The sequence below is a fragment of the Corella eumyota genome, chromosome 3 (assembly GCF_963082875.1).
Source record: "Corella eumyota chromosome 3, kaCorEumy4.1, whole genome shotgun sequence".
NCBI classification, from domain to species: domain Eukaryota; kingdom Metazoa; phylum Chordata; class Ascidiacea; order Phlebobranchia; family Corellidae; genus Corella; species Corella eumyota.
This window is the reverse complement of record NC_137492.1, coordinates 6,703,612-6,730,042: the sequence shown is the minus strand read 5'-3', so window position 1 is coordinate 6,730,042 and position 26,431 is coordinate 6,703,612. Positions and strand designations below refer to the sequence as shown.

The 26,431-nt window shown below is 27.9% G+C and overlaps 3 protein-coding genes across 3 annotated transcripts in view; all 3 read left to right on the top strand.

Moving 5' to 3' along the window:
* Positions 1-1,215: 1,215 nt before the first annotated feature.
* Positions 1,216-9,480, top strand: LOC145744496 (leucine-rich repeat-containing protein 49-like). The gene is made up of 20 exons (XM_082562339.1): positions 1,216-1,329; positions 1,830-1,981; positions 2,380-2,453; positions 2,569-2,681; positions 2,913-2,990; positions 3,130-3,202; positions 3,697-3,802; positions 3,995-4,198; positions 4,462-4,600; positions 4,720-4,853; positions 5,038-5,185; positions 5,425-5,496; positions 5,665-5,807; positions 5,933-6,016; positions 6,420-6,538; positions 6,727-6,833; positions 6,951-7,139; positions 7,736-7,889; positions 8,603-8,688; positions 8,821-9,480. The coding sequence occupies exons 1-20, from the start codon at positions 1,264-1,266 to the stop codon at positions 9,022-9,024; spliced, it is 2,445 nt and encodes an 814-aa protein (XP_082418465.1). The 5' UTR covers positions 1,216-1,263; the 3' UTR covers positions 9,025-9,480.
* Positions 9,481-10,506: 1,026 nt separating this feature from the next.
* LOC145745499 (uncharacterized) lies at positions 10,507-16,791 on the top strand. The gene is made up of 12 exons (XM_082563594.1): positions 10,507-10,661; positions 12,069-12,213; positions 12,314-12,398; positions 12,557-12,661; positions 12,752-12,840; positions 13,054-13,189; positions 13,355-13,433; positions 14,108-14,250; positions 14,358-14,507; positions 15,313-15,408; positions 15,494-15,656; positions 15,881-16,791. Exons 1-12 carry the CDS (start codon positions 10,631-10,633, stop codon positions 16,198-16,200), a joined length of 1,542 nt encoding a protein of 513 aa, XP_082419720.1. The 5' UTR covers positions 10,507-10,630; the 3' UTR covers positions 16,201-16,791.
* A 581-nt stretch (positions 16,792-17,372) lies between these two features.
* LOC145745891 (uncharacterized) overlaps positions 17,373-26,431 on the top strand; it is a 50,330-nt gene continuing 41,271 nt past the window's right edge. Inside the window, exons 1-16 of the mRNA XM_082564071.1 lie at positions 17,373-17,397; positions 17,962-18,196; positions 18,542-18,691; positions 18,902-18,987; positions 19,108-19,208; positions 19,583-19,734; positions 20,368-20,570; positions 20,942-21,139; positions 21,578-21,801; positions 22,539-22,677; positions 22,780-23,182; positions 23,487-23,651; positions 24,001-24,247; positions 24,352-24,557; positions 25,220-25,440; positions 25,982-26,254. Of these exons, the coding sequence (XP_082420197.1) occupies positions 17,373-17,397; positions 17,962-18,196; positions 18,542-18,691; positions 18,902-18,987; positions 19,108-19,208; positions 19,583-19,734; positions 20,368-20,570; positions 20,942-21,139; positions 21,578-21,801; positions 22,539-22,677; positions 22,780-23,182; positions 23,487-23,651; positions 24,001-24,247; positions 24,352-24,557; positions 25,220-25,440; positions 25,982-26,254 (3,028 nt within the window). The remainder of the gene's footprint in view (positions 17,398-17,961; positions 18,197-18,541; positions 18,692-18,901; positions 18,988-19,107; positions 19,209-19,582; positions 19,735-20,367; positions 20,571-20,941; positions 21,140-21,577; positions 21,802-22,538; positions 22,678-22,779; positions 23,183-23,486; positions 23,652-24,000; positions 24,248-24,351; positions 24,558-25,219; positions 25,441-25,981; positions 26,255-26,431) is intronic.

Below are 26,431 nucleotides of genomic sequence, written 5' to 3'. Positions count from 1 at the left end.
TCCGTAAAATTTAGAACACAGGAGTTATGACGTCATTTTCGCCAAAACACTAACAACCGATGTGAGTAATTTTATCATAAAATAAACTGGTTGATCCCTTTATTCAAGCCAGACAATTTCTAGTTAGTATCATTCGATTGCAAATTTAATTTACTGTAGAAATGGGGCAAGAAAAATGTGGCACTTGGGGTTATGGCGTCATTTCCGCTTAAAAACTGATAATAGATTTGCTTAATTTCGTCGTATATTACGCCTGTTTGTACCTTAATTCCCTCTGTGCCAACTTCTAGTTAGTATCATTCGATTGCAAATTGAATTTACTTTGGGATTTGAGCAATAAAATTGTAGCACACATGGGTTATGACGTCATTTCCGACGAAAAACTGATAATTAATATAAGTAATTTTGACTTTGTCATATATAGCTCTCGTTAACCCTTTTATTCCCTCTGTGCCAATTTCTAGTTAGTACAGTTTGATTGCAAATTAAATTTACATTAGGCATAGGGCAATAAAAATGTGGCATTCAGGGTTTATGGTGTTATATCGGCTTAATAACTTTTATCATAAGTTAGTAACTGTATATTGTCACTTTTTTATTTAAAACATTCTGGTATAACATTCTATAGACGTCACGAAGGTAATCGTGACCTTATTAAAAATTTCTACACTCCGCATTCTGCACATGCACTCCGTCTTTTACATAGTGCCACAAATTGCTATAGAAACTAAACTAACACACAATTTTTTAAAAATTTGTCAAAACAACTTTTACCAACAAATATTTGCTGCTGGCTATACGAATATGGTTGTAGATATATATATTTAATTTGAATATAAAATAACCAGGATAGGTATAAACCTGTCAAAAAGTGACATTTGAGTAAAATATGTAACATTTAAAAAAAAACAATTTCTGCTAGTCTGCTACCATTTAGTTGCAGTCTATTACCAACCTTTTTTACAGAAATATAAAATGTAAATTCTCAGTTGGGTGAGAGCTTTACTAAAAGTTATCCTATAACGAATTCAAACCGAACATATAAAAGAAATTTAATAAAGGGTTTAGTTAGATAGATGCTGTAGCTCCCTTGAGTAAGGCGCTATATATTGATATGAACTCTATGCATTTGACCCTTCCACATAAAGGATAAAGATATATACAAAAAAAATAATATATATATTTATATATATAAAACTTAAACATTTGCTTTGTAGGCTTGCTTTGTAAATTTTGTTATTTAACTTTTATATCTGTTAAAATATGAAACCTTTATATCATTCTGGCAAGTTTAAAGGTCGTTCTCCTGTTGCGCATGGAAGAGACTCCGTAAGTATTTTACTTTAATTTATCACATTGTTATGTCCCCTTTTTTAATATTTTTATTAAAAAGCTATGTATAAAGCATACAACTTTTAGACAATTTAGTTTTAAAATACAATATATATATTATTTGTAAAGTGATAAATTATAATAATTAGTGTGTTGTCTAAAAAAGATATTCAATACATTTAGGTTTAGTTTTTTTTTAATTTGTTTTGATAAAGCAGTTATTACACTATAATAAATAACAACAGACTTTGAAGTGGTATCTAATGCCTGACAGATTCTTAAGAATTTGTATACTGCTATGTTACGTTACTTGTATAATTCATATGGTTAAACTATTTGTATTTACAATAGGTTATTTATTAATTCTGCTATCATTCACAGAACTTTTATACCATTTGTAGCAAAATTGATTTAAAGTATTTAGTGTCAAAAAGGTTTTTATTTTTTTGTTCATATTGCTAATTATAATTATTGTTACACATTTAAAACCATCATAGCATGCAATTCCCCCTTTTGAACTTTCACTTCAAGCCTCATCAACTTCAGTGATTGATAGAAATGCACGTCATGTCACACCCGATCGATTAACAAGAGATCAGGCAACCACTTTCCGACCCTCAGATTTGCCTATTGGCCAAAGCAATATAAGGTTGAATATTTTCACTTTTATTGCTTACTTTAAAAAATTAATTTAAAAAAAATTATTAACTTTTGTATCTATAATGCTGACTTTCCAATCGATTTTAATGTATAAAAAAACAACTTGTGATTATGTCTTGACAACCTTACTATAAATATATGTTAAATTGGTTGCAAGTTGAATGCTGATTAGATTTTTTGATTTTGTTAGTGATAAAAAATAACATGCCATATAATAAAATACATTTATTAGGATTAAGCCATGGCATTTTACTTCGTTTATGCTAGGTTAGGTTTGATTATTTATTTATGTATTTACAACTTTTAAAATACAAATAGCACTATTACATACATTGTATATATAAATTTATTTTGAAAACCAAACCTTTTATTATATTGCTTGTTTAGATCATCTGCTCACAGTGCGCATAGTGATGGGGGATCTACTAGGAGTATGGCCTCAGGGCCTCTTACTACGATAGGTTAGTATAGTGTGTACTTTTTCTGCATGCTTTATTAAAGATGAAGTGCTTTATTAAAGATGAAGTGTGTTTTTGTAATAAATTTAAGAGTTTCAAAAAGCTTTCGTTTTTAAAGGTTTTGGTTCCCCTTCATTACTTCATACAATGAGTGAAACTAGAATGCTAAGCAATAGTTTACGAAAAAATGTTGCCAGTCCAACAAAAGTATATGCTACTGAAATGGCAATGGTATTTAAAAAGACTTTGTCATTAAATTTACCTTTAAACAGTAGTTTAATTATTAAACTTACTTTTATTTCATAATATTTCATTAAAACAAATTTCATATTGAGTAGGCTTAATTTATGTATTGTTATTTTAATGAATATAGCTAAACTATTAGGATATTTAAACTACATTTTTTTTTGAAATAAGATTAAAATATTCTATATCACAACTATTTAAAATATGAAATTTAAGTTGTCATCAGGAGACAATTATACACGCCGTAACAGTGGGATTCAAGAAGGTTCCCACTTATCTTCTCAACATTATCAGGTAAAGTGGGTTTCTATGGTAACTCATGATAAACATTTTGTAATTAATGGGTTGCATAAAAAATTATTAATTCATTTGCGAGAACATGATTTCAAAATTAAAAATGCCCAGGTTTTGTAAAAATCAAATATTTTTTTAGGAAACGACACCAAGAGGAGGCCCTGGAAAAATTTCACATAATCAAATTCAAAAAAACAACCCATTTTTACCAGGTATATTTTGTATTAAAAGTCAGGGGCGAAAGTCGGGTCAAATTAATCCCAAATTACTTGGTATGCAGATACTAAATTAAACTCCAGTTACCTAAAAAATCATTTCTACTGCTAGAACATGTGGTTACATTTGTTAAAATATTGTGTACCAATAATATAATTTTTTTAACATAGTAAAATGTAAAAAAAGGGAAAAGAACTTTTACTGTTTGTAAACTCTTTAAATATAAAATTATCAATAAATTTATTCCAAATAAAATCAATTTTCTATGACAAAACTTAGAACTACCTTATCACATTTATTTGCAAAGCAGAAATAAATCAACTTGTGATTTTAACTTGGTACATAACCTTAACTTTCTGCATTCAAACCTAAATTTAATCCCACAACCCGTACTAGGTTAATGTCATTAATAAGCCTAACAAATTAAGTACATTAGTAAATTTTTTGCATGTGCCCTCAATGAGTTAAAAAATTAAAGACTTTTTTAAAGGGGACCGAGTTATTTTTGCTGAAAGTCCATCTGCGCCAGGGATACCAATTGTTTACAGAACTGTAGATGAAAGATCGGCCAACCCGGATAGACTTAATTTAGACAGGTAATCAATGCTGTTAAGTGGATTTGATAGATAAACAAGTTTGCATTGTCTTTAAACTATCATTAATTAGTTAATTTTAAAAGTTTTTACTATGCCAAAGTAAATAGCAAAATACTGCTCTCTTACTTAACCTCTAAAGAAATAATTTTTGTTAATTTTTGATGTTTTTTTATCAACAATTAAAATTTTTAGACGATGCCTGAATGTTTGTCCGATATTAGAAGGTGAAGAACATCTTAGATTGTTAAATTTTCAACACAACTCTATTTCGCGAATACAGCATCTTTCTAATCTTCGACGACTTATATTTCTTGACTTATATGACAATCAAATAAAGGACATGAGTGGACTATCTTCTCTTAAGTCTTTAAGAGTTCTTATGCTTGGAAAAAACAGGTGGTCAAATTTTAAAACTTTAAATTGAAAGCAAAATAAGAGCTTAATAAAACTATGTATATTCGTATGTATATGTTTAATTTAAATGCTATCAAAAAATAAAAAACGCTCAATTTTGGTTTGCAAGTAAATTATCACGACATACGTTAGTCAAGAGTTGCATTGGGTTTATATTAAGACAATTAAAACGCAGCCTGCAGGATTGGTGATTAACTACTTTTTTCTAATTATGTTTTTGTTTACACAATTTTTATTTACTTCAGAATTTCTCAAATAACTGGGTTAGACAATTTAGTTAAGTTGGATGTATTGGATTTACATGGAAATAACATAACTGTGATGGAAAATTTGAATCACCTTACTGAACTTAGAGTTTTGAATTTAGCGGGAAATCACATTGAGGTAAAAATATTATTTCTGTAAAATCCATTAAGTCATTTTCTTTATTTCTTATTTAACCTTTTGTTATGTATATCAAAAACAATATTTATTTTATTTTAAAAATTGTTATTAATAAATAGCATGTTAATAATTTATCTGGAATGGAAACATTGGCAGAATTAAATTTAAGAAGAAATTGCATAGTTAGTGTTTCCGAGATTGATTTGCTTTTGTCTTTGCAAAGACTCTTTCTCAGTTTTAATAACATTTCAAGGTTTGTTTTTACTAAAAACAATTTTTTTTTAATTTTTTAGTAAATAAACTTAAGTTTTAAAAACAAGATCTTTTTGATAAACGATTTTAATGTTAGAAATAAGTTAACTTCCAATATAAAAGTATATAAAAAATAAATTATCAAGTTAAAAATAAAATCCAAGTTGAATATTGAATTTTTTTAGTTGGGTTCATGTTGAGTGTTTGTCAGAGTGTACTTCCTTGAATGAAATTTCTTTGGATGGTAATCCAATTGCCTCCGCAAGTTGGTATAAACAGGTTGTTTTAAAAAATATGGCACACCTGCGACAACTCGATATGAAACGAATTTCAGTAAATATTAAATAAAAATATTTGCTTTATTATAAAATTTTTAATACAATAAACAATAATAAAAATATGTCTACAACATACTAGGTATAATAGTTAAAAGAAGAAATTTGATACTTTTTATCAAACAGCATTGTGATAATATGATACTCAGTATGACATTTCTTGTACATAAAGAAAACCAAACTTTTTTGTTGTTAAAAGAATGCTATTTTATTAATTTACATATATGTTTTTTTTAGGATGATGAAAGAAGAACTTCAGCAATTATAATTAAAAAGGAAGAAGAGAGAAAAAGAGAAGTGCATAAGCAGGTTTATATTTTCGTTTAGAAATCATATTGCAACTATAGAGCATCTTTATTTCTAAAAAGAATTTATTAAAATAACTTTATTACTTAAAAATAACTTTTTTACATTGCATCTTACAAAGTAAAATAGATCTCAAGATTAAAAAAAAATTGAACAAATAATTTTTTTAAGGCCATTGCAAAAGAAAAGAAAAGGTTAGCAATAAACAATGCAGCAAGACAATGGGAAACAGCATTGCAATATATTAATCAGAATTATTATAATGCAACGTCAAGTGAAAATTCTTTTAGTACCGGAAAAAGTGATATGGAAATGTAAAATTGTTTCCAATTTTTTTTGCTTTGATAAATAACTGATTAATTTTTGCAACTACACCTATTTTACTGGTCTTTTATGGATCCTAGTATTACAACAAAATTTATGATTTTTTATATTTTAGGTGTTTACAACCGAAGGATGATGAAAATGATTTTGTGGACAAATCAGCCTGGCTAAGTAATGTTTTATCGAATAAACACAACCAGTAAGTTAATTTTCAAGATAAACATTCAATTTTTTTGGAAGTTTTTTCATTAAATAAATTTTACTACCTTTTAAGTTAAAAAATACCTTTAAATACTTTAATAGCAAAACTAATTTGTGCTAATTAAACAACTTTGGGTTAAATAAACAAACTTGAGTAATTGTTAAGGTAAAATTTCGAGGTAAATGTTTTTGTTGAGTGAAAGTAAATTTTGGCTAATTTAACGTTTAATCACAAGTTAAGATGCATTTTTAACATGCCAATAGCTCTAAGCATTTTAACCCAAGGTTTGTTAACCTTAGGTTAGTTAACTTAAAATTTGTGTTAACCATTAATTAATTTATCTAAACTTCTATATAAACTTTCAAAATATATATTCTTTATATTTATTTATTGTTTGTAGGGAGAGTTTACGAAGCTTTACATCATTGGATATGTCAGATGCATATTTAGCTGAAATTAATGATGGACATTTACAACTGTTTGGGCACGGAGCCCTAGACTCTCTGGATAAAAATTGGGGTAATGCTCCAGATATGTTTTTTTTTTAATTTTTTATTATGTTTTAAAAATTTGAGATATATTATCGTAAGATTTTGTAAATAATATTTTCATAGCTGGGCAATGTTTAGTTAAAAAATTGGTTCATATTTTACTCTGTTTTTAAATCAAATTAACAAACAGTGTCTAAAAAATTATTAAAATTTTAGGCACCCAAGCGTCATCTGTTGTAACTACAATTACCATCCAATTCATTAATTTTAAAAATTTTTTGGTTTACATACCAAAAATTAAAGTAAAATTTCCTAATGTAAAGGTATGATTTTTTATATATTAAATCAATAATTGTATTGTTTTTTACCCTAAGAAACTTAAAATTCATATTTAAAACAAACTCCTAGTATTGTTTTAATTTTTTTTTTAATTTGTACAGAATCTAATTTTAAAGGAAGTTAACCTTCACAGTTTGCAACAGTTTAATGCTTTGGCTCAATTTCAAAATTTAAATTCACTTTCAATTGAGGAAAGCCCAGGAAATCCTGTTACCCAATTTTCGCTTTGGAAAGCATATTTGTTGTTTCGACTTTCACACTTACAACTAAACTTGCTAAATGACAAACAGGTTTGTATATATTTTAAATGTTTTAGCATATCATGACAATATTATCTTTATTGCAATAGCTTAATTACAATAATAATAATAGTATTACTAGTAATTTTACCAAGTAAAAATAAAAGTCGGATTGGTTTGATAAAAAAAATATACAATATAAAAGTATAGACATAATTTAAACAATTTCTTGTTTTAAAACATGTTACTTTTTTTAATAACTTATATTAAAATGAAATAAATTTGTAGTACCAACATAAAATTTATAATAGAGTTATATATATCTATATATATACAGGATCTGATTTTAAATATATATACATATAAATAAGAAACTCTAATATAGATTTTATAAATACACACATTTAAAATGAATTATTGTTATAGTACTGAAAATCTTTTTATCCAATTGACATTTTACTAAAAACAATATGTTCTCTTACTAACAAAACATTTTCTATAACCTCCTTATATGCTAACTTCTTTAAAATGTCAGTTTTGAATTTTATTTTTTGAAATGTACTATAAGAGAACCCTTAAGTAGTGTTAAATATTATTAAACTGTTAAATTGTAGTCATTTTTGTAAAAAATCCTATTGATTTAACAGATTACTTCTTCTGAGACAACAAATGCAGAAAAGGTGTTTGGGTCACTTTGTCTTGTTGTTACTTCACAAACTTCTCAATTTCGCTTGTTTCAGTTGTTTGCGGAATCGCAGCATAAACAATCATCAGCGTCTAAAGAAATAAAAAAAAAATCAAGTACATATAGTATTATTAATTTTTAAAACAATTTTTTCCTGGAATATGATGTAAGCTTTAAACAGCTATGGCAAGATTAAATATTATTGTTTGGTTTATACCGCCTAAGCTAAAAGGGCTATTGCATAAAAGCAGTGGAAATCATACCAAAGACTTTGTGTTATATGGTCAAGTATCCTAACCACAACACCATGCTGACAGTGTCACTGCTCTTGTTTTTTATTTATTCTAACTATAATAATTGTTGTTAACAAGGCCATTATTTGTTTTAAATAATGTTTTAAAAAAGGTTTACGAAATTTATAAGAATCATACTATATTAAAACCAGGTTAGTAGAAGGTTTACATTATATTTGTAAGTAATAATATATCTCTTTCAGGCCTATTGTTACATATTTAGATATTTAATTACCATCGGTACAATTTGTAATAAGTGTTGTTGGTATCTTAACTGTTAAATAGTATGACTTTACACTTTGAATGTCTATTTGATAATGTGTTTAATTTACTTGTTCTATGGTTAAAGCTTGTAGTACAAATAAGTTTGATTTTTTTTGTAGTAAATTCGTGATTCTACTTAAATAAGATATTAAACTGTGTGTTTAGTTGTATAAAACTGTACTAAGTGTGACCAAAATTTTTAAACTGATGCAATTTAAATACATTACGGACTTGCAAATAATTCACTTAAAACTATAAAATTTGTATTTCAGGTGAGGTTCATGCAAATGAATCACTGGCTGAGTCAATTATTGGGACTGGTCTCCAATATATGCCGAGGGAATGTCAACAATCCCTGGTAGGTTTTATATAACTTTATATTATTTAAAAGGTTTATTGTATAAATATTATTTACTTCAAACCAACAGCTTTTTAAGCTTTAACATAAAAGAAGCAAGTTCAGTTTAATTTTTTAAATAATTATTCGCAGGAAAACCCAGCTCAGAAAGCAGCTGCAAAAGATCTAATAAATAGTTTAAAACAACAAACCATTCAAATATCTGGAAAGAAGGAAGTGTTATACGAAGAATGGCCACTTATTATGCTAAGTTTGGTCAAGGAAATGGTTTTTGAAATGAAGGATTTGAACTCATATAAAAAAAAACAATTTAAAAAATTTGAGTCCTTTTTATAATTTTGAATTGAACACGATTGTAACTAATGATGTACATTAAAGAGTTCAATTTAACAAATGGATTATTTACTCTAAGTAAAAAAATTGGCATTTTATGTAAACTTTCATACTGCTTAGAAAACAGATACCTACAAAACAAGTTCCAATGACCAATATTTTAAACGTCACTCAATAATTAGATAACCAATGATACAAAGCTCTCTCATTTTGCTCATTTTTACATCTTTCTGGTCACGCTTTGGTAAAGTACAAAAACATTAGGCGAGTCCTTTATAAAATCATATAGATATTCATATTTCTTTTCCATTTTTTTGTGAATTATTTTACATTTTGATAAATATAGCAATTTTTAACAGGCTTAAAAACGAAATAATATTTATTTAAGCTTTAATGTTGATACATAAGATTACCTTTCATCTAAATCAAAAGAGCTTTTATGTTTAGAACTTCACCAAACAGAATAATGGTAATCAATAAAAGTATCCTGGAGGTAAAAGTTTTTTATTTTGTTGCTTCTGCTGTTGGATACGGAAAAGCATTTCATAAAAAAATTAAATAATTTTATTGTTAATTTTGTTACAAAAATGTTATGGAATATACTTCGCGGATTCAGATTTTTTAAACTTATACTAACTTTATATATATAAAAGCAAAGGGTAAACAGTTTGATTGCAGTTTAGCTTAATTATAGTCCAGCTTGAAAGTTGACATAACAAATTGACAAACTGGCCATTTTAATAAAAAACCTTTCCACAAAAGAATCTAAGGCAAAATAAATGGCCATTCCGATGCAATAGTAGAATATTATCAACATATATAAATTGTTTAAAGTAGTTTTTAAAAAATATGGAAGCAGGCTTTAATAAATAATAGGCCTAATACCTCTGTAAAGTAGTGTTTATATTTGGAAATTATTTTTTATAATTAAATAGTTTAGGTATTTAAAATTACACAAAAATTAAGCGTAAATGGATTAATTTTTTTTCTTACAGGAGAATAAGAGAGAAACATTAAAATTAGTGAAAACGAGATTGGTTGTGATTTTTGTAAAAAGCTGGTATCTACCTTCGTGCCTCATTTAACAGTTTTTAAGACATGGACCTATATATAAAAAAGGGACACGTGAATAAAAACACATATTAATACACAGTATTTAGTAAAAAATTAATATTTTTCGCAAACGTAGTTTAAAATAATAGGGATAATTTACATAAGAAAGTCTGTCTCTAAAAAAGCGGTTTACTGTAAGTTAACTTCTTTAAATTTTAAAAATATAAACTTGTTTACATGAAAAAAGAACAACAACACATAACAACCTATATTTTAATCCATGTCGTTTACGATTTTTTTGTGGAAAATGTCAATTTCGTCCAATGGTTTTGGTGATAGAAGCGAAAACCAATGTTTTTCTGTAAATTTTTGTTATGTTGTTTTAACACTATTTGGAACTACTGTTAATCTTTTTCATCTGCTACCATTGTCCTTAATTTCCAATTTTGTACGGTAAGGACAGTTTTGCACAAGTTTCACGTTAGTAAACGAAATAATCAAAAGTTAATTTATTCTGAAACTGTATTACTCGCCTTAAGATGAATCTTTAGTGATCATGAATCGCATATGGAATGGATTTAACAGAGGTAAGCTCAAATATCAATAATTTCGTTTTTTAGACTAATAAACAGATAAAAGAATTTTTTTATTTATTTTTTATTTTGTACTGGCAGACTGGTACCACGTTTATTCAGGATTACTTTATTTAAATAAAACTTTAAGGTTTTACAAAATACTGGCAAAAATTTTTTTTTAATTTTTGAAATCATTGTCTTATGTTGCAAAACTGTTTTTACAGCCTCTTGAAATGTGTGTCTTAAAGGTCAGAAGGTATATATTTATTCTTGACCGTGCACAGACTGATTATACGCAAAAATTTTTTAATATATAATATACCCATAATAGTTTTAAGATGTTTAATCAAAATATGTCCTTATTTCAAAATAACAACTTTTAAATAGGTTTCCATATAACTTTATCATATATAAAACTGAGCATTTGATTGGTTTACATTTAAGCCATATTACCTCACCTCTAGTTATGTAGATATTTTAGATTGATAACTACTTTTTGTCAATAGTTTATAGCCTATTTAATTTTTAATTCTTTTTAGAAATAAGATTGTTGTTACATTCGGTAAGATTATTATATAAACTTAAATGCAAACAAAGATTTTTTACAATATTTATTGAATAAAGCTTATAAAGGCTTATTAATTTTTTTTACATTGCTTGAAACGAGAGATGTGCCATTACCAATAAATTGTATTTTTTCTTTTTTGTTTAATTTAGCTTCCTAGAACTTTTACATGTTGGTTAAAATTTAAAATATTGGCATATATGTTAATATAGTTTGTTTTTCTCACTGAAGTTTAGACACTTGTTTTTTTATACAATATAATCATTTAACTTAAAATTAAATTCAGTTTGTACAACACGCTACTAACTACTGGTAAGGTTTGGCGATATAAAAAAATGTTAGTTTTAAAGACATTAACTTGGCACAGATTGGTTTTTAAATTATAATATGGGTAAATGTTAACTAAAAAAATGTCAATTTGGTGATTTATGTTCAGCTGCAGATTTTTTGAATATTATTTGCCAACAATGACTATGTTAACCTGATCCAACATTATACTTCAGTTGAGTGATCAAACACAAAAGTCTTTAAGAGTATTTTAATATAAAACCTCTCTGTTACTTCCTAATAGAAGCTAAGGTGGCCAGGCATTTGAACCCTTTACATTAGAACCCCTTACATTTAAACCCCTTTCATATGAACCCCTACATTTGGACCCCTTTATCTTAACCCCTTACACTTGAACCCCTTTATGTAAACCCCTTTACCTGAACCCTTTACATTTAAACCGCCCTACTTTTAAACCCCTACACTTGAACCCCTTTTATTTGAACCCCTTACCCCTGAACTCCTTTCAACTGAACCTCTAACATCTGTCATGTTGCAATAATTTAAAAACTTTTATAATGTTTCAGTGTTTCGTTTGAGGCCTCCTGCACCAAGTCAAACCACAGTGTGTAGTGAGGAAAATGATGTTCATGACTTGATTTCCACATCATCAGATAATACCAATTGCCCTTTGGAAAGGTTATATTTTAAAAACACTCATAAGGATAAAAGGTATATATTGTTTATATATATTATGTTTTTTATTTTTTTTTATTTTTGTTTTATTTATAATTGTTTAAAATGTTGTGGTTTTGTTTACCAAACAATGTAGATTTTATCACAATGAAAGGAATACTTGGCAAGAGTTTCAGAATCCTATTAAATTTTTAACCTTTTGGAATCAATTCACTTATTATGTAAGTATATTTGTCACAGAACGAAATTTTAAAATTTCAATTATGTTTATATTCTTTATTTAAATTGTAAATTTGATCTAAACTAAATTTTCTTTTTTAAGTAGTTCAATATTATAAATTTAATCAGAATTTTTTGAAAAGCGTATTTTTTAAAATAGGTAACAGCATTGATTGTATTAGATCGATCTTTGTCATGGAAGTTATTGCACCAAAAACAAAAAAGAAACAATTTACCCTCTTCCCAGCAATTTAGCATTAAACAAGTAATTTAAATCAAATTTTAAATTTAAACCTTTTGAAAACTGTCATTAGTTTTTGATTTATAAATTTTGTTGAAATCCTAAAATTTTTAGAGGCTTTGTGGAAAGTTTCCAAACGGTTTTACATCTTCTACTATCTTGAATGTTGTTGGTCAAATTTCTCCAGATGTTTTTTTACCTCGGTCAGTTCTAAGTTTTTGTCTATTGTAATAACTTTATTAATAACAGTTGCCAACAAATAAATAAACTTTAGCAAGGTTTATAACATGAACCTGCAAATAGCCATTTATTTTGCCTATGCTTTTAACTTAGGCTTTTGTATTACTATCATTAGTTGTTATTTTTAATCAATGCACCCTAAGCTACATCAACTTTGCAAATTAACTGTTTTTTAGTTCTACTGCCCATGCTGCAAATAAAGATAGGATAAGTGTAGTGGACCATTCACAATTGAATAAAAAAGACAAAAAATCATTAACCACTATTGATCTTGACTCGAATGCTTCAACCCTGCCTTTATATATAAGCAAGGTCATTATTTTTAAAATCAATGTTTAATAAAGTGATATTAATTTGAAATCTATTAAATGCCCTTAAATATGTGATTTTGAACTAACATGATATATATATGATCAACTTTAAATTGCACAATGAAGTATTGTTTAGAATAAATTTTAAAAAACAACAAATTTACAGGAAGAATATTTTCAATCTTTGCTTGAAGACTATGTTCATTCCACTTTAAAAGGTGTAGGTGAAACATACAATACCCAAGGTATTAAAACATTGTAATATTATCTTTATTCTGCAAAATTTTGTATTTGTATATTTGCAAATTGCAAAAGTGGGCATCAAATTGTTAATGCGTTAAGCGTTAAATAATGAAGTTAAATATTTTGTTAAAATTTAACTTTCAAGTTAATTTTAAAAATCGTTATCGGACCTGTTAACTTTCGTTAAATTGTGCTTTTGTTAAATTAAGCCCGTTAATACAATATTTTACAAGTAATTCCATAGTAATATAGGAATATATATCTTTAATATCGCTGTTTATCCGGTTTAAAAGTTGCAATTTTTAAATGATGTAAGTAATTATTATCTGGCCACTGTTATTTGAGCATTATGCCTATGTCAGTTTTAACAACTTCGTTTAAACTGACTTTTGTATAGTTAAAATGTCGATTAAGATAAAAACTATCCTTTTTTATAAAAAAAGGTCATTTATTTGTTTGTTTTGATTAAATTTTAACGTTAACGGTTAACGATAACTTCCGTTACATGACGTTTAATTTAACGAAAAAACGTTAGCGAAGTTAATGTATTGTGTAACGAATAACCATTTAATGAAGTTTTTTTACGATTAACTGTGCCCACCTATGGCAAATTGACTTAACTACTATTGCCCAGTTTAACTTAATAAAAGTGTACAGCATATTTATTTATTTTTAGGAGTTAACTCTTACAAATCGGAAAATTGTAAAAATGCATTTGAGTATTTTAAACTCGGTAGTGACAAGAAATTTACAAGAACTGAGTATAACCTAGGTTTATGTTACCATCATGGAATAGGAACCAAAAAGAATACACAACAGGTATTAATTTATTAAACTATTTTTGCTAAGAAATGTATTTACATATTTAGTTAAAAAATTTTACATTTAGTTAATTTTTTTTTTAAAATTGAAGATTTGTTTAACAGGCTGTTGCTGAGTACAAAAAAGCTTCTGATAAAGGCCATTTAGAAGCTAAATACAATCTTGCAACCATTTATTTAAAACAGAATGATTCTCAACTAAAAATAGAGGCTTTGGCATTACTTGAAACTGCTGCAAAAGGTGGCTTAGTTCAGGTAGAAACCTTAAATAAAAAAAATTTAATACTTTTTAAGTGACTTTGCCCTTTACATAAAAAACTCTTTTTTCATTAGCCGTAATCGTGTAAAAAACAATCTGGATCACATGTACTTTACGGTTCTAGTTAATTCTTTAGACTTTTTGGTCTTTTTACAACCTCAAGGAATGCAAAGTACAAGATTTTTTCTCATACTTAACGGTTTAGGCAAATTATTTCTTGTACCTTATGGTCCTAGCTGGGTTTCTCTTAAATTTATTGGACTCTGGTCTAAGCTGATTGTTTCTTGTACTTTGCATTCCTTGCCAAGCCTCTCCTCACTGTCCATTCTATGTGCTTGATAATTTAACAGGACAGCACATTCTATTAATCACAACATACCCTTACTTTTTCTTACTTTTAAAAAAATGTTGTCCTAAATTTTCATCACCTGATTTGCATTATTTATTGCATTTTTGTTGATTAGTTGTATTTTTAAAGGCAAAACAAACAACTATTAAACAAATTCTAGTATTTTACGGCCCTTGCTGACTCTCTTATTCCTTTTAGTATTTGCTAAATTCCTCTTAGTCTTTACAGTCCTTGCTAAATTCTTTCACAATTTATGGTCCCAACTTTTTTTAAAACTGCAAAGTACAAGTGATTCATAAGTCTAATAGATTTAACAAGACTTTTTATTGAAAAATCATTTTACCCCAAACATTTCTTCAACTTTGTGAAGAACACTTAGTGTCCAGTAAACTTCATCTAAATAAACTAACTTTTTGTTATAACAATTTGGTCATGTATTTATTGTAATGAAGGCTCAATGTGAACTTGGATTGTATTTTGCTCAAGCTGGCTGCAATCAAAACCTAAATAGAGCTGTTGAAATGTTTAAAATGGGGGCAGATAATAAGGTACTACATGCAACATTTAAAAATTGTTTTATTTTATGAATTAACATAACCTCATTGAAATAACTAATTTTGTAATTTTGTTAAGGATCCTTGTTCCACCTTCAATCTGGCTGGCTGTTATGAGCATGGTTTTGGAGGTTTAAAAATAGACTATAAAAAAGCTTTTCAACTTTATACATTAGCTGATAAACAAGGACATATAGAGTCTACCTTTAAACTGGGTTGTATTTATCTGGAAAAAGAATCAGGTGATTTTAATATTATTGGTTTTAAATCTGGTTAAAAACTACTACTAAAATTTGCCATTTTCATTATTTTGCCTATTATGCATGCACCACAAATGGCATTTTTATAAATTTATACTTCAAGCTATAAAATTATTTTTTATTTTCTTAAAATTTTTTTCACTGAATACATTGTCTTTGCTATATGAGTCAATAATTAATTTAAATTGTTTTCAACTATTATATAGAAAATGCTCTCCTGCAAGCAATTGCACTGTTTAAAAAAGCTGCAAATGCTGGGTGCATAGAAGCAGAAAAGAAATTAAAAACATTACAATCTAAAGAAAAAACTTTAAATTTAAAATCAAACCCAGTTACACTACCACTTTTACACAAACCACAGAATTGCATCTTACCGGGCTTGATCAAAAATATAAAAATAAACCCGCAAAGCATAATTAGCAGGTCAAGCATTTTTGACGATTTGTCACAAGAAAATTCAGAATATAATCAAATTAAAATTAATTTTCATAAAGTTCCAACATGGCCCTCTCACTTTGTGCAATAACACTGACAATACTTAAATTTTGTAAATATTGCAACACCTTTGTAAACGGATTTCCAAATTAAAACAAATGTAATTATGATTTTCTATTGGCCTTAAATTTTACAATAAAAAATGCAGATGGTAAGAAAATTTTAAAATAATCAACACTTCAAAAAATAAATGTTTTAAAAAAATTCAGCAACAGTAAAACCATGTTCCTGTAGTGTATTATATTTTCTTTCAATGGTGAATTTGTTTTTAATTGTACAAATCTATTAACGCTTACTTGCTTTAAAATTGTAAATGAACTCTGTTAAATGTCTGAGTTACATAAGGTAAAAAAATTAATTGGGATAGACAATTTGGTACCTAATCTATTATTTTAAAACACGTTATTGTCAGAATTATTATGGAGTTATTTATAAATTTGGGAGGTTTTTTTCTATAGATTATCAATCAATGGCTGAAATTATTAAAATATTAATTATATTTTTATCCATAACATTATTATCGTAGTAACTACTTTTTAAAGCTTTTTTATTTCTTGTACTTTTTGCAAATATACGACTTGTAAAATACGCAACGGCTTCCATACAAAAGATATCGAGCACTGAGCAGTTTACGTTACAATACTTGTACTTAGTAAATAATTTGTATTTTTGTTTTGAAATTATATTTGAAAAAGATTCTATTTAAATAAGATTAAAAAAAGATGACTGTTAATTTTGTAAAATAATTAATTAAAATTTAAATTGCAAACAAACATTTATTACACTATATTGCGTTTTCGTTTTTTATTTTTCCTTATGATTGGAAGGATAAGAGTGTATTGAACTTGCCATTTTTAATATTTAAGTTAGGGCCTGCGACATGCGAAATTAATTTTTTTAGTTAATAACAGTTTAGTTAAGAAAAACTTTCAAAAAATAACTAAAAAAAATTTTGATGACTTGTGCTGTTGAATATTTTGTGTAGTCGACTTAACTTTTTATTTTAGCGTGATATATTGTGGAAAAGTTCCGTCACGGCAGAACGACAATGGATTGTAATTGGTTTAAATTATGTTGCAAGGTTAACGTCACGCTCCGTAGTCGGACAACAACATGTTCTAGAAAACAAATCTAAATGTTTCTATTTTTGAGCTTGTAAATTCAACAAACTTAACAACCAGAATGATTTCACTTCATTTAAAAATGGGACTTATTTTTCTTGTCTCAGGTACTACTTGATGTACATTGATTTTTTGGGCTTTTCATTTATTTTATTAAGCCGATTTCTTTTATTTACTTTTTAGTTAGGTAAAGCTCTTTAGAGCTCTAGGTCACGGTCCCAAGGCTATTGAAATGATTTTAAAGAATGTAATGTTAATTAAATAAGCTTAAATTGTTTAATTTTTGTTGATATCTACAGCTTGGTAATAAACTACTGGCAGGTAATGTAGTAGCCGAAACACTTGCTACACTACATGAGGTCGTGGGTTTAATTCCAACTGCTCTCATGCTGAGGCACTTTTGAGTAAGGCGCTTAAAACGTTATGAACCTCTGCTGAGCCTGCACTTTTCAGCAGCATAATTATTGGGCTAATATAATCTATAGTCCTTTTCTCATGGGACGTGTGTGACATAATTTTTACAAATATTAAAAACAAGACCATTAAAAAAAAATTTTTATTTTAAACTAATTAATTATTAAAAAAAATAAGAAATTCGCCTAAAACTTCATTCCTGTCATGAACGTCATGTGACAGATCTTTTGCTTAATTTTTTTTTATTTTTTAAACAGAGATATTATCTTTGCAAAATGTAAACCTGAGGTCAAGTTCTTTAAAGTTGAACGAAAAACAAAATCAAAACCTGTTTCGCCACAGACGTGATTTAAATACATATGTGATATGTACCAACAAAAAATCACAGGAATATTGTGTTTTTCACAAAACAGTTGGTCACTGTAATCAGTTTAGTATATTTAGTCAATGTAGAAACACTTGCAATAAATGCCCAAAAGAAAGCAGCTATAGGTAAACACATTATCATTTGATTCAAAAATATTATATATATATATAAGTTAAAAATTTTTTTTACATTGCCTATGCTTTATTAACAATTAGAAGATATTGCTATATTAAATTCGACATAAATTTTTAAATTTAGTTTTTTCTGGTTAAAAAAAAGATCCAAATTTTGTTTATTTTACTCTTATTCTTAAGTTGCTAGTTCAAACCTATTTTAAATCTATATATGTATAATACAGTTTTATATTTTTTAATCACACAAAATAAAAAATTTGCATTTTTCTTAGGTATAGGATTAACCTAATGGTCCAAATCAAAAACTTTAAAACATAATATTTAAAAATATTTTAGCAACCTAGAGTGGGGAGAGTGGAGTAAGTGTTCTCGAACTTGTGAGGAAGGTAAACAAACGAGAACGCAGCTTTGCAATACTGGTAGTTGTGATAATATAAAATACCAAGTCAGGGGCTGTGGCCAGTTGGAATGTCCACAAAATATTGGGTAAGTATAATTATATATAGTTTTTATTATTATCAAGCATGGTTTTAATAATTGAAATTAATAAATAATATAGATTGATAGGAAAAAATTATTTTTTTAATAATATATATACACATGTTTGTAGTTAGTGTTTCCCTAATTTGCAAATTAAATAAAAGAAGGTTTTTTGTGTTTATTTTAATAAATGTAAATTAAGGTTTTGTTTCATAGGAACTATGACTATGAAGAACAATTTCTAATTGAACACTCACTTAGTAAAAAAATGTTTGGTCGTAGTATGGTAGCAAATATCAAAGGTCAGTAAAATAAATGATTGAAAATTTTTTTTTTTTAAATTAGTAATAATATAAAATAAACCTTGACTTTAAGGTGAGTATGTATATATATCAATTTTTAATTAAACAACCCAACTACAGGAAGAATAGGTTTTGGACAGGAGAAAGATCAGAAAGAATTTGGATGCGGAGAAAGGAGATCAAGATGTGGAACACAAACCACCTGTGTGGAGGAGACAGATGTAAATATATTTACCGAGTTTACTATACTGTGAATTTTTTGTAAAATATAAAAAAAAATATTTATGCCTGAATTGATTTATTTACACTGACCAAGTGTTGTGCTGACTTGCATTATTCTCAAATCCAAGACCTGGTGTTGTGTTTTAAATATAACTTCATGCTAAAAAAGGTTATCCTGATCATGTGCATTTTTAAAATAAAACGCCGACTATATACTTATACACCGGTTATATACACCGGTCTGTTTCTTGACAGGTAATATCTTTTGTTTAACACTATGCTAACACATTTTTTGCAGGGTTATAAATAGCAAAACTTGTTCAGCCTTTTGGATGTAGTTAGTAAAATTTTGATCTAAATATTTGTATTTCAGGTTTGTAATGGATATTACGAGTGCACAAACAAGTTTGATGAAGATGATTGTCCACTTGGCTTAAGGTACGACGCAAAGCGTTGTATAATGAACTGGGAAACTCACAAATGTTGGGATGTGAACACTACAGATTCGGGTGAAATTGTACCTTGGTTAGTTTTTTACTTAAGACTCAAATTGGTTTTGTTAGTAATAAATATTTTTAAAATTTGTAAATGATGACCTTTTAATTATTTAAAAAAACAAATGTGGTTTTATTATTAAAACTCGTTTTTGATTATTTTTAAAAGATTTTTTTATAAATTTAACTAATTGTTTAGTTAATGAAGGTAATTATTGTTTTTAACAAAGTTGGCCATGACTTTTTTTTGTTTTAAATTGTAAATCAAATATTAGTTGTACATAAGATAGTGTAATGATTTATTATTAAAATCAACTAATTTTCAAATATTTTTAACCCATTCTCTAAAATTTAAAAGTTGGGTTGGCCAAAATTATCTATACAAACGGAATAATAAAAGGACACCCTGAAAAAATTATTGATTTCTTATCTTAATACTTATTTGAAGTGATTTAATTACCTATGAAATTTTGATACAAGGTTTTCTTTATCTGTAACACATAAAATTTTTCCTTTTTCTATTTATTTACATGGATTAATTTTTCTATGCCTTTCCTTATATAACAAAAAGATGATAGATCATTGGATTGAAAGTAGATTTTTTTTTAATCATTTAACATATTATTATCGTTTAAAATTTGTTTTTAAATATTTTTATTTCAAGGGCATTTCGGCGGTGCCCTGGTCAAAAAAGTTCGGAGCTACATCGATACTGGTGGTATTGGCAACGTTTTTTTTTTCTTACACACCTCGAATCATTCAAATGTCTCGCTGTTAACGTAACAAAAGTTGTTAACTCGACTGCTCATAATGTCTCGGTCATTCTAAAGGATTGTGACTTCAAAGATAATTTTCAAATGTTTTTGTGTAAGTTATATTTGCGAATAAATCAGTAGACCTATACATATAACACAAACCATTACAATGTGCATTTTTTGCTTAAAATAACAGATATTATAAAATAAGGCTACAAATAATTTTTTGATTTGTGTTTAAATTGTGAGCAGTTATTTAAACGGAAAAAAAACTTGACTTGATAACAATTCAACTCTAAGAGCTAATTTAATGCTAACTTAAAGAAAGAAGATTTTAATGGGTTGGTTTGTTTGAGTTGTTAGTTGGTGGAATTGTCTCTTTAAATTGACATAGCTCCTTTTAACCACAACACTTATCTATTTTGTTTTACTTTTGATCCCAATTTTCTTTTTTCATTAAATCTTCAATTCAAATTTTTTTAGGCGAAGCACATTCTTTAAGAGTTCGTTTACGCTTTCCAGATCGGGTTCTGCCAGAAGATAGAAAAGAGGAAATATATGTTGGGATGAGCAAAGAAGGTCCTGGAAACTTTCTTGAGATGACTTCAGAGAAAAGTGTGTCGACGACAGATTTTCATATTTTGGAAACTGATAAATTAAGCATCTGTTCTGGAAGGGGAAGTGAGTAAAATAACGGGTTTATTACATGTATATATATAATTTGTGGAAAAAAAAATATATGTTAAAACAATAATGCAAATATATAAAAAAAAATGATATTATTTATATATATATATTTTTTTTCTGTATATATCTTTATGCTCGATGTGGGAAAGTCGAAAGCGCGACTTAAACATAGAGTATCAGTTACTCCGACCCAGTCTCGAGTTGCCTGTGGCCATTTGGGATATTATAGATTATATTTGCCCAGTAATTATGCCGCTGATTAAGTACTGGCTCAGCAGGAGTTCATACCGTTAATAGCACCTTACTCAAGCGCGATACAGCATGAGGTTAGTGGGGATTGAACCCATGATCCATATCTTTGCTTCTTTGGCATATAAAACAATGCTATGCCATTTAAACAATCCTGAATCATTTTAGAGTTTTTTATTTTAGCGGGTAGTATTCCGTCATTCATAACTCCTGTATGTTCTGCAACTTGTGGCAATGGGACAATGAAAGTGTTACGAGATTGTGCAAAGTATGGCAAAAAAGATTGCAACACTGGTTCCAGGTATAAAGTAATACACTGCAACACCAAACCCTGTTTTCATTTTTGTCCACCTGGTTGGTCTGTTATGCCATCTGATGATAACAAAAAAGATATCAACTGTTTTAAGGTATAAGTGATAGATTTTAAATTTTATTACTGTGTTTTATGTGGTGGGGTACATGGTTGAGAACATATTAAAATCACTAACAAAATACCATAACACCGTAAATATTTGCATAACTAATTTAAATATATTTACCGTAATTTTATCTACTCAAAACAAAAGAAATCTTTTTCATATAAAATAAGTTATCCAAGAGTTGCCTTTCGTAATTTTAAATATTATTAATTAGATAGTAATAATTGACTTGAATTGGTTTTCGACAAATCAGAAGGTAACGATATAATGTAAAAGCAGTGAAAAATATTCTTATGGCCACACCCACTTGTTATAACACATCCACTTCATCACAAGTGAATGTGGCCATAAGATTATTTTTCACTGCTTTTATGTTATATCGTTACCTTGTGTTAGGTCGAAAACCAATAGGCAAGTAAGTTTTTATTATCTAATTAATAATATTTAAAATTACAAAAGGCAAATCTTGGATAACTTATTTTATATGAGAAATATTTCTTTTGTTTGAAGTAGATAAAATTATGGTATATATATGAAAATTAATTATGCAAATATTTACTGTGCTATTGTTTTTGTTAGTGATTTTAATTAAAACATTACTAGTATTCTGTCTGTTTTGAAATATTAGCCTAAAAGAATTTTTCTGATTTATAAACAAATTTTAATTAATTATACAAGTTTAACTTTCTGACATTTTATACTGTTAATTCTTTTTTTGTAAATAGACATTTCAAAAGCCACTCACTTACAAAAAAGCTCATGATTATTGTGCCAGTCAAAATTGGACGTTAGTTGCAGACAAAAATCTACAAACTCATCAATATATACTAAACTTACAAAGCAAAGTGGTTAAAGCCTATATAGGTATCAAATATTAGTTTATTACCTGTTATTCATATATTTTAACAACTTATTGTGAGCTATATTCTACTAAATTTAATTATGCTAAAAAAAACTATTTTTTAGGTATTTATGAGGATTTAGAAGTTCCCCCAAACGAATCATCATCGCATAGTCTACGGTTCGAATCTGACCACACCCAAGTGGGTGGATTTCAACCTTGGAAGCTTTATGGAACATTTAATAATATAATGCAACCGGGGTGTATATTGGGTCGGGGCGGGGCATATTATGGGACAAAATCACGATCGGATTCTACCTGTGATGAATGGGGTCTAAATCAAAAATTTCAGCCTCTAGAGCAACTTGTACCTCCTTATAGCCCTATACAAGATGGAAGTAACTATTGTAGGAACCCGAATCTTGACCCATTGGGGCCATGGTGTTACACAAGGGGCAAAACAGAAACACCATCTTATTGTGACATAACTGATTGCTTAAACGTACCTGGAGTGGCGGGTAGTTCAAGGTTTGGTAAAATTTTAAATAAATACGTTTATTAAATAAAGTTATATATAATAGTTTTAGGTTCTGAGATTAACAAAGCTCTTTAACAAATTAATATAAATTTTATTGTAAACAGACTGAAATAGGTTAGTTAAAAAGAGTCTCCTGTTTTTTTTAACTATAAAATTGAGCATTCTACTTTAGATGTAAATATAAAAATTACATTTACAATTTTAATAAAATTGCCTAATAAAGGGCGTTATTATTAACCAAAATTTAATTTAAAAATTTTTAACACTGGCAAATCAACTGTTTTAAATGTTTAGGCAGTTTCCTAAAGTAGACTTGGAACATCAATTTTTAATAAGGTCTCAATACGGTGGTTTTGGTGAAAGGAAATGGTGTATTGCAGCACCGACACCTGGATCCAGAAAATCAGTTTTAAATCATGCATATTTGTTGCCTTGTGATATATCTGATTTAAGACAAAGGTTAGGTATACTGTTTACCTTCTATACTACTTACTTAGAGTTTGGTAAGGCATGCTAATGTACAAATTAAGATTGAATAAAAGTTTTTTTGAGATTAAATTAAACTTTACGGCATTTCTGCAGTTTTAATTCAACTCTTTTAATAGTACCCCAAATGTGATAAATTTACTTTTGTTGGGTTTTTGGACATTAGTTTTCAGTAACTTTTTTTATGTGAGCTGTTTTGATCTTAAATTATAATGATTTTTATTGACGTTGTGCTATATAATAGTCAAAATAATAAATTAAAGGTTGTAAAATTTAATTTCTTTTATGTTATAATGTTGTTAAACAATATACAATGTTACAGATTTTACTGGTGGTCAAGTGTGAGTTTAGTGAACATGGGAACTTCAACTTGTCTATCCCTTGCCAAATCACCTCCTAAACATGAAGACAACATTGTATTTCGACCTTGTGACAGAAGAAAAAAACTAACTACGCAACACTGGAAAGGGGAGGGGGATTTACTACTAAGTAACTGGCAATATGCATCTGATATAGTTCCATCCAATTATCATATGTACAAAGTCATGCATGATTTTGAAAAAAAAAAGGTTTGGAACTATGATTTTTACTATTTAAAGTATGAGGTATCTTTATTTCTCATTTTTCTTTTAAAAAAATGTCTAAAAGTAATTTATTTAAAATATGGTTTTAGATTTTTTTGTCAGACGTAAAGCACTCCTTATTTGTCATTTGGTCTAAAGATTTGGGCATGATGAGAGCAACCTCTTTACTTTCCAGAATACCTGCTGGTAGTTTCATTTTTTTAAGAAGTTGTCATGGTTGTTTATCTCATGAAATCAGAAAGGGATTCAGTTTAGTCAGAACTGTACCCTGCTCAAATTTACAATCTTCACAAAGGTTAGTGTTGTAGACAGTATATATAAAATGGCTTAAATGTTGTGTTTAATAAAATATTTAATGACTGAGTAAGGAAAATAACAAAATGTAAAATATAAAAATGTAAAAGGTTTTTTATTATGGCAATGACCAGTATGTGTGTTATTACTAAGCGTTGTATTTTATATTTGCACATATATATATATATTTTTTTTTCGTATATATATTTATCCTCGATGTCGGAAAGTCAAATGCACAATTTAAACATAGAGTAACATCAGTTACTCCGACCAAGTCTCGAGTTGCCTTTTTAGCAGTTTGGGATATTATAGAGATTATAATTGCCGGTAATTATGCTGCTGATTAAGTGCTGGCTCATCAGGAGTTCATACCAGTTATATCGCCTCACTCAAGGCGCTACAGCATGAGAGCATTGGGGATTGAACCCACGACCTCATGTAGGTGTAGTAGTAGAATACTTTCATTTTTTGGTAGTTTTCAAAAAGTATTTTTAAATCAATTTGTTGTTAATCGCCCAGGCTTCTTGCAGTATGGTCTCAACAAATAATAGGCATTATATTTCTGTATATATGTCACTCTTTTTTATAAAAATTGTAAAATAAAGTTTTTTTCTAATAAAAAATTTTGTTTTAATGTTTTTCTTAATATTTGATTTTGTCAAGATGGGTTAACCTAGGAAGCGGTAGATTAATGAATGTAGAAAGTGGAATGTGTTTATCCTCGTTTCCGATGAGGGCATTTGCAATTGCTGTACCGTGTAATATAACCGATCAATCACAGACTTGGAATTGGAAGCCGGCAATTATCGAAAAGTTGTTGAAAACAGAAGAAAGTTGGCTTCAACATGTTGAAACTAAATACTACCTGAGATGTGGATGTAAAGGTAAATAATATAAGACACTTAACAGGATAAAAGTATTTAATCCTTATGGTCGATACAGTTCACTTAGGTAAGGGTATACACTATATAAAAAATTACCAACACTGACATTGTTGACAAAACTGAATATGCTATCGAAATTTAAAACTGAATCATTGATATTTTCTATAAGAAAAAAAAAATTATTTTAACTTTTTAATAATGCTATATCTTTTTTTTTTGTATATATCTTTATCCTCGATGTGGAAAAGTCAAATGCGCGATTTAAACATAGAGTAACATTAGTTACTTCGACCCATCTCGAGTTGCCTGTGGCAGTTTGGAATATTATAGATTATAATTGCCTGATAATTATGCTGCTGAATTAATGCTGGCTCAGCAGGAGTTCGTACCATTTATAGCACCTTACTCGAGGGCGCTACAGCATGAGATCAGTGGGGATTGATCCAACGACCTCATGTGTGGTGTAGCAAGTGTTCTTACCACTACACCATATATAGAATTATTCCATCAAATAATAATGCTATAATATATTTTATTTAAGGATTAAGTGATGTATGTTTAACACCAAAAGCAAACTTCGACAACTCAAATTGGAAATTTTTACCTGGCATAACTTCATCATTTAAAGGTCGTTCTCAAAAAACTTCAGGAGAGGGGATCCTGGGTTATCCATTTTTCTTTCAAACCTCACTTAATTTAACAAAATGTGCACAACCCTATATTAATGGTTCAGCTGGTGATTCGGTGGAAAAAGTTCAAGTCATTTTTTATCTTTGTAACTTGAAGAGCAACAGATTTTTGTGGTGGATGTCTGGTAATTTTTAGGCATTTTATTAGTTATGAAAAAAATGTACTAGATGGTATTTTTTAATTACTTTTTGCTATTTTTTAAATTAAAAACTGGTTTTTAATTTTATAAGATTAATGGTTGTGTGTAATGATGGGACTAAACAAAAAGATTAAAAAGCATAAGAATATGTGTAAGTTCTAA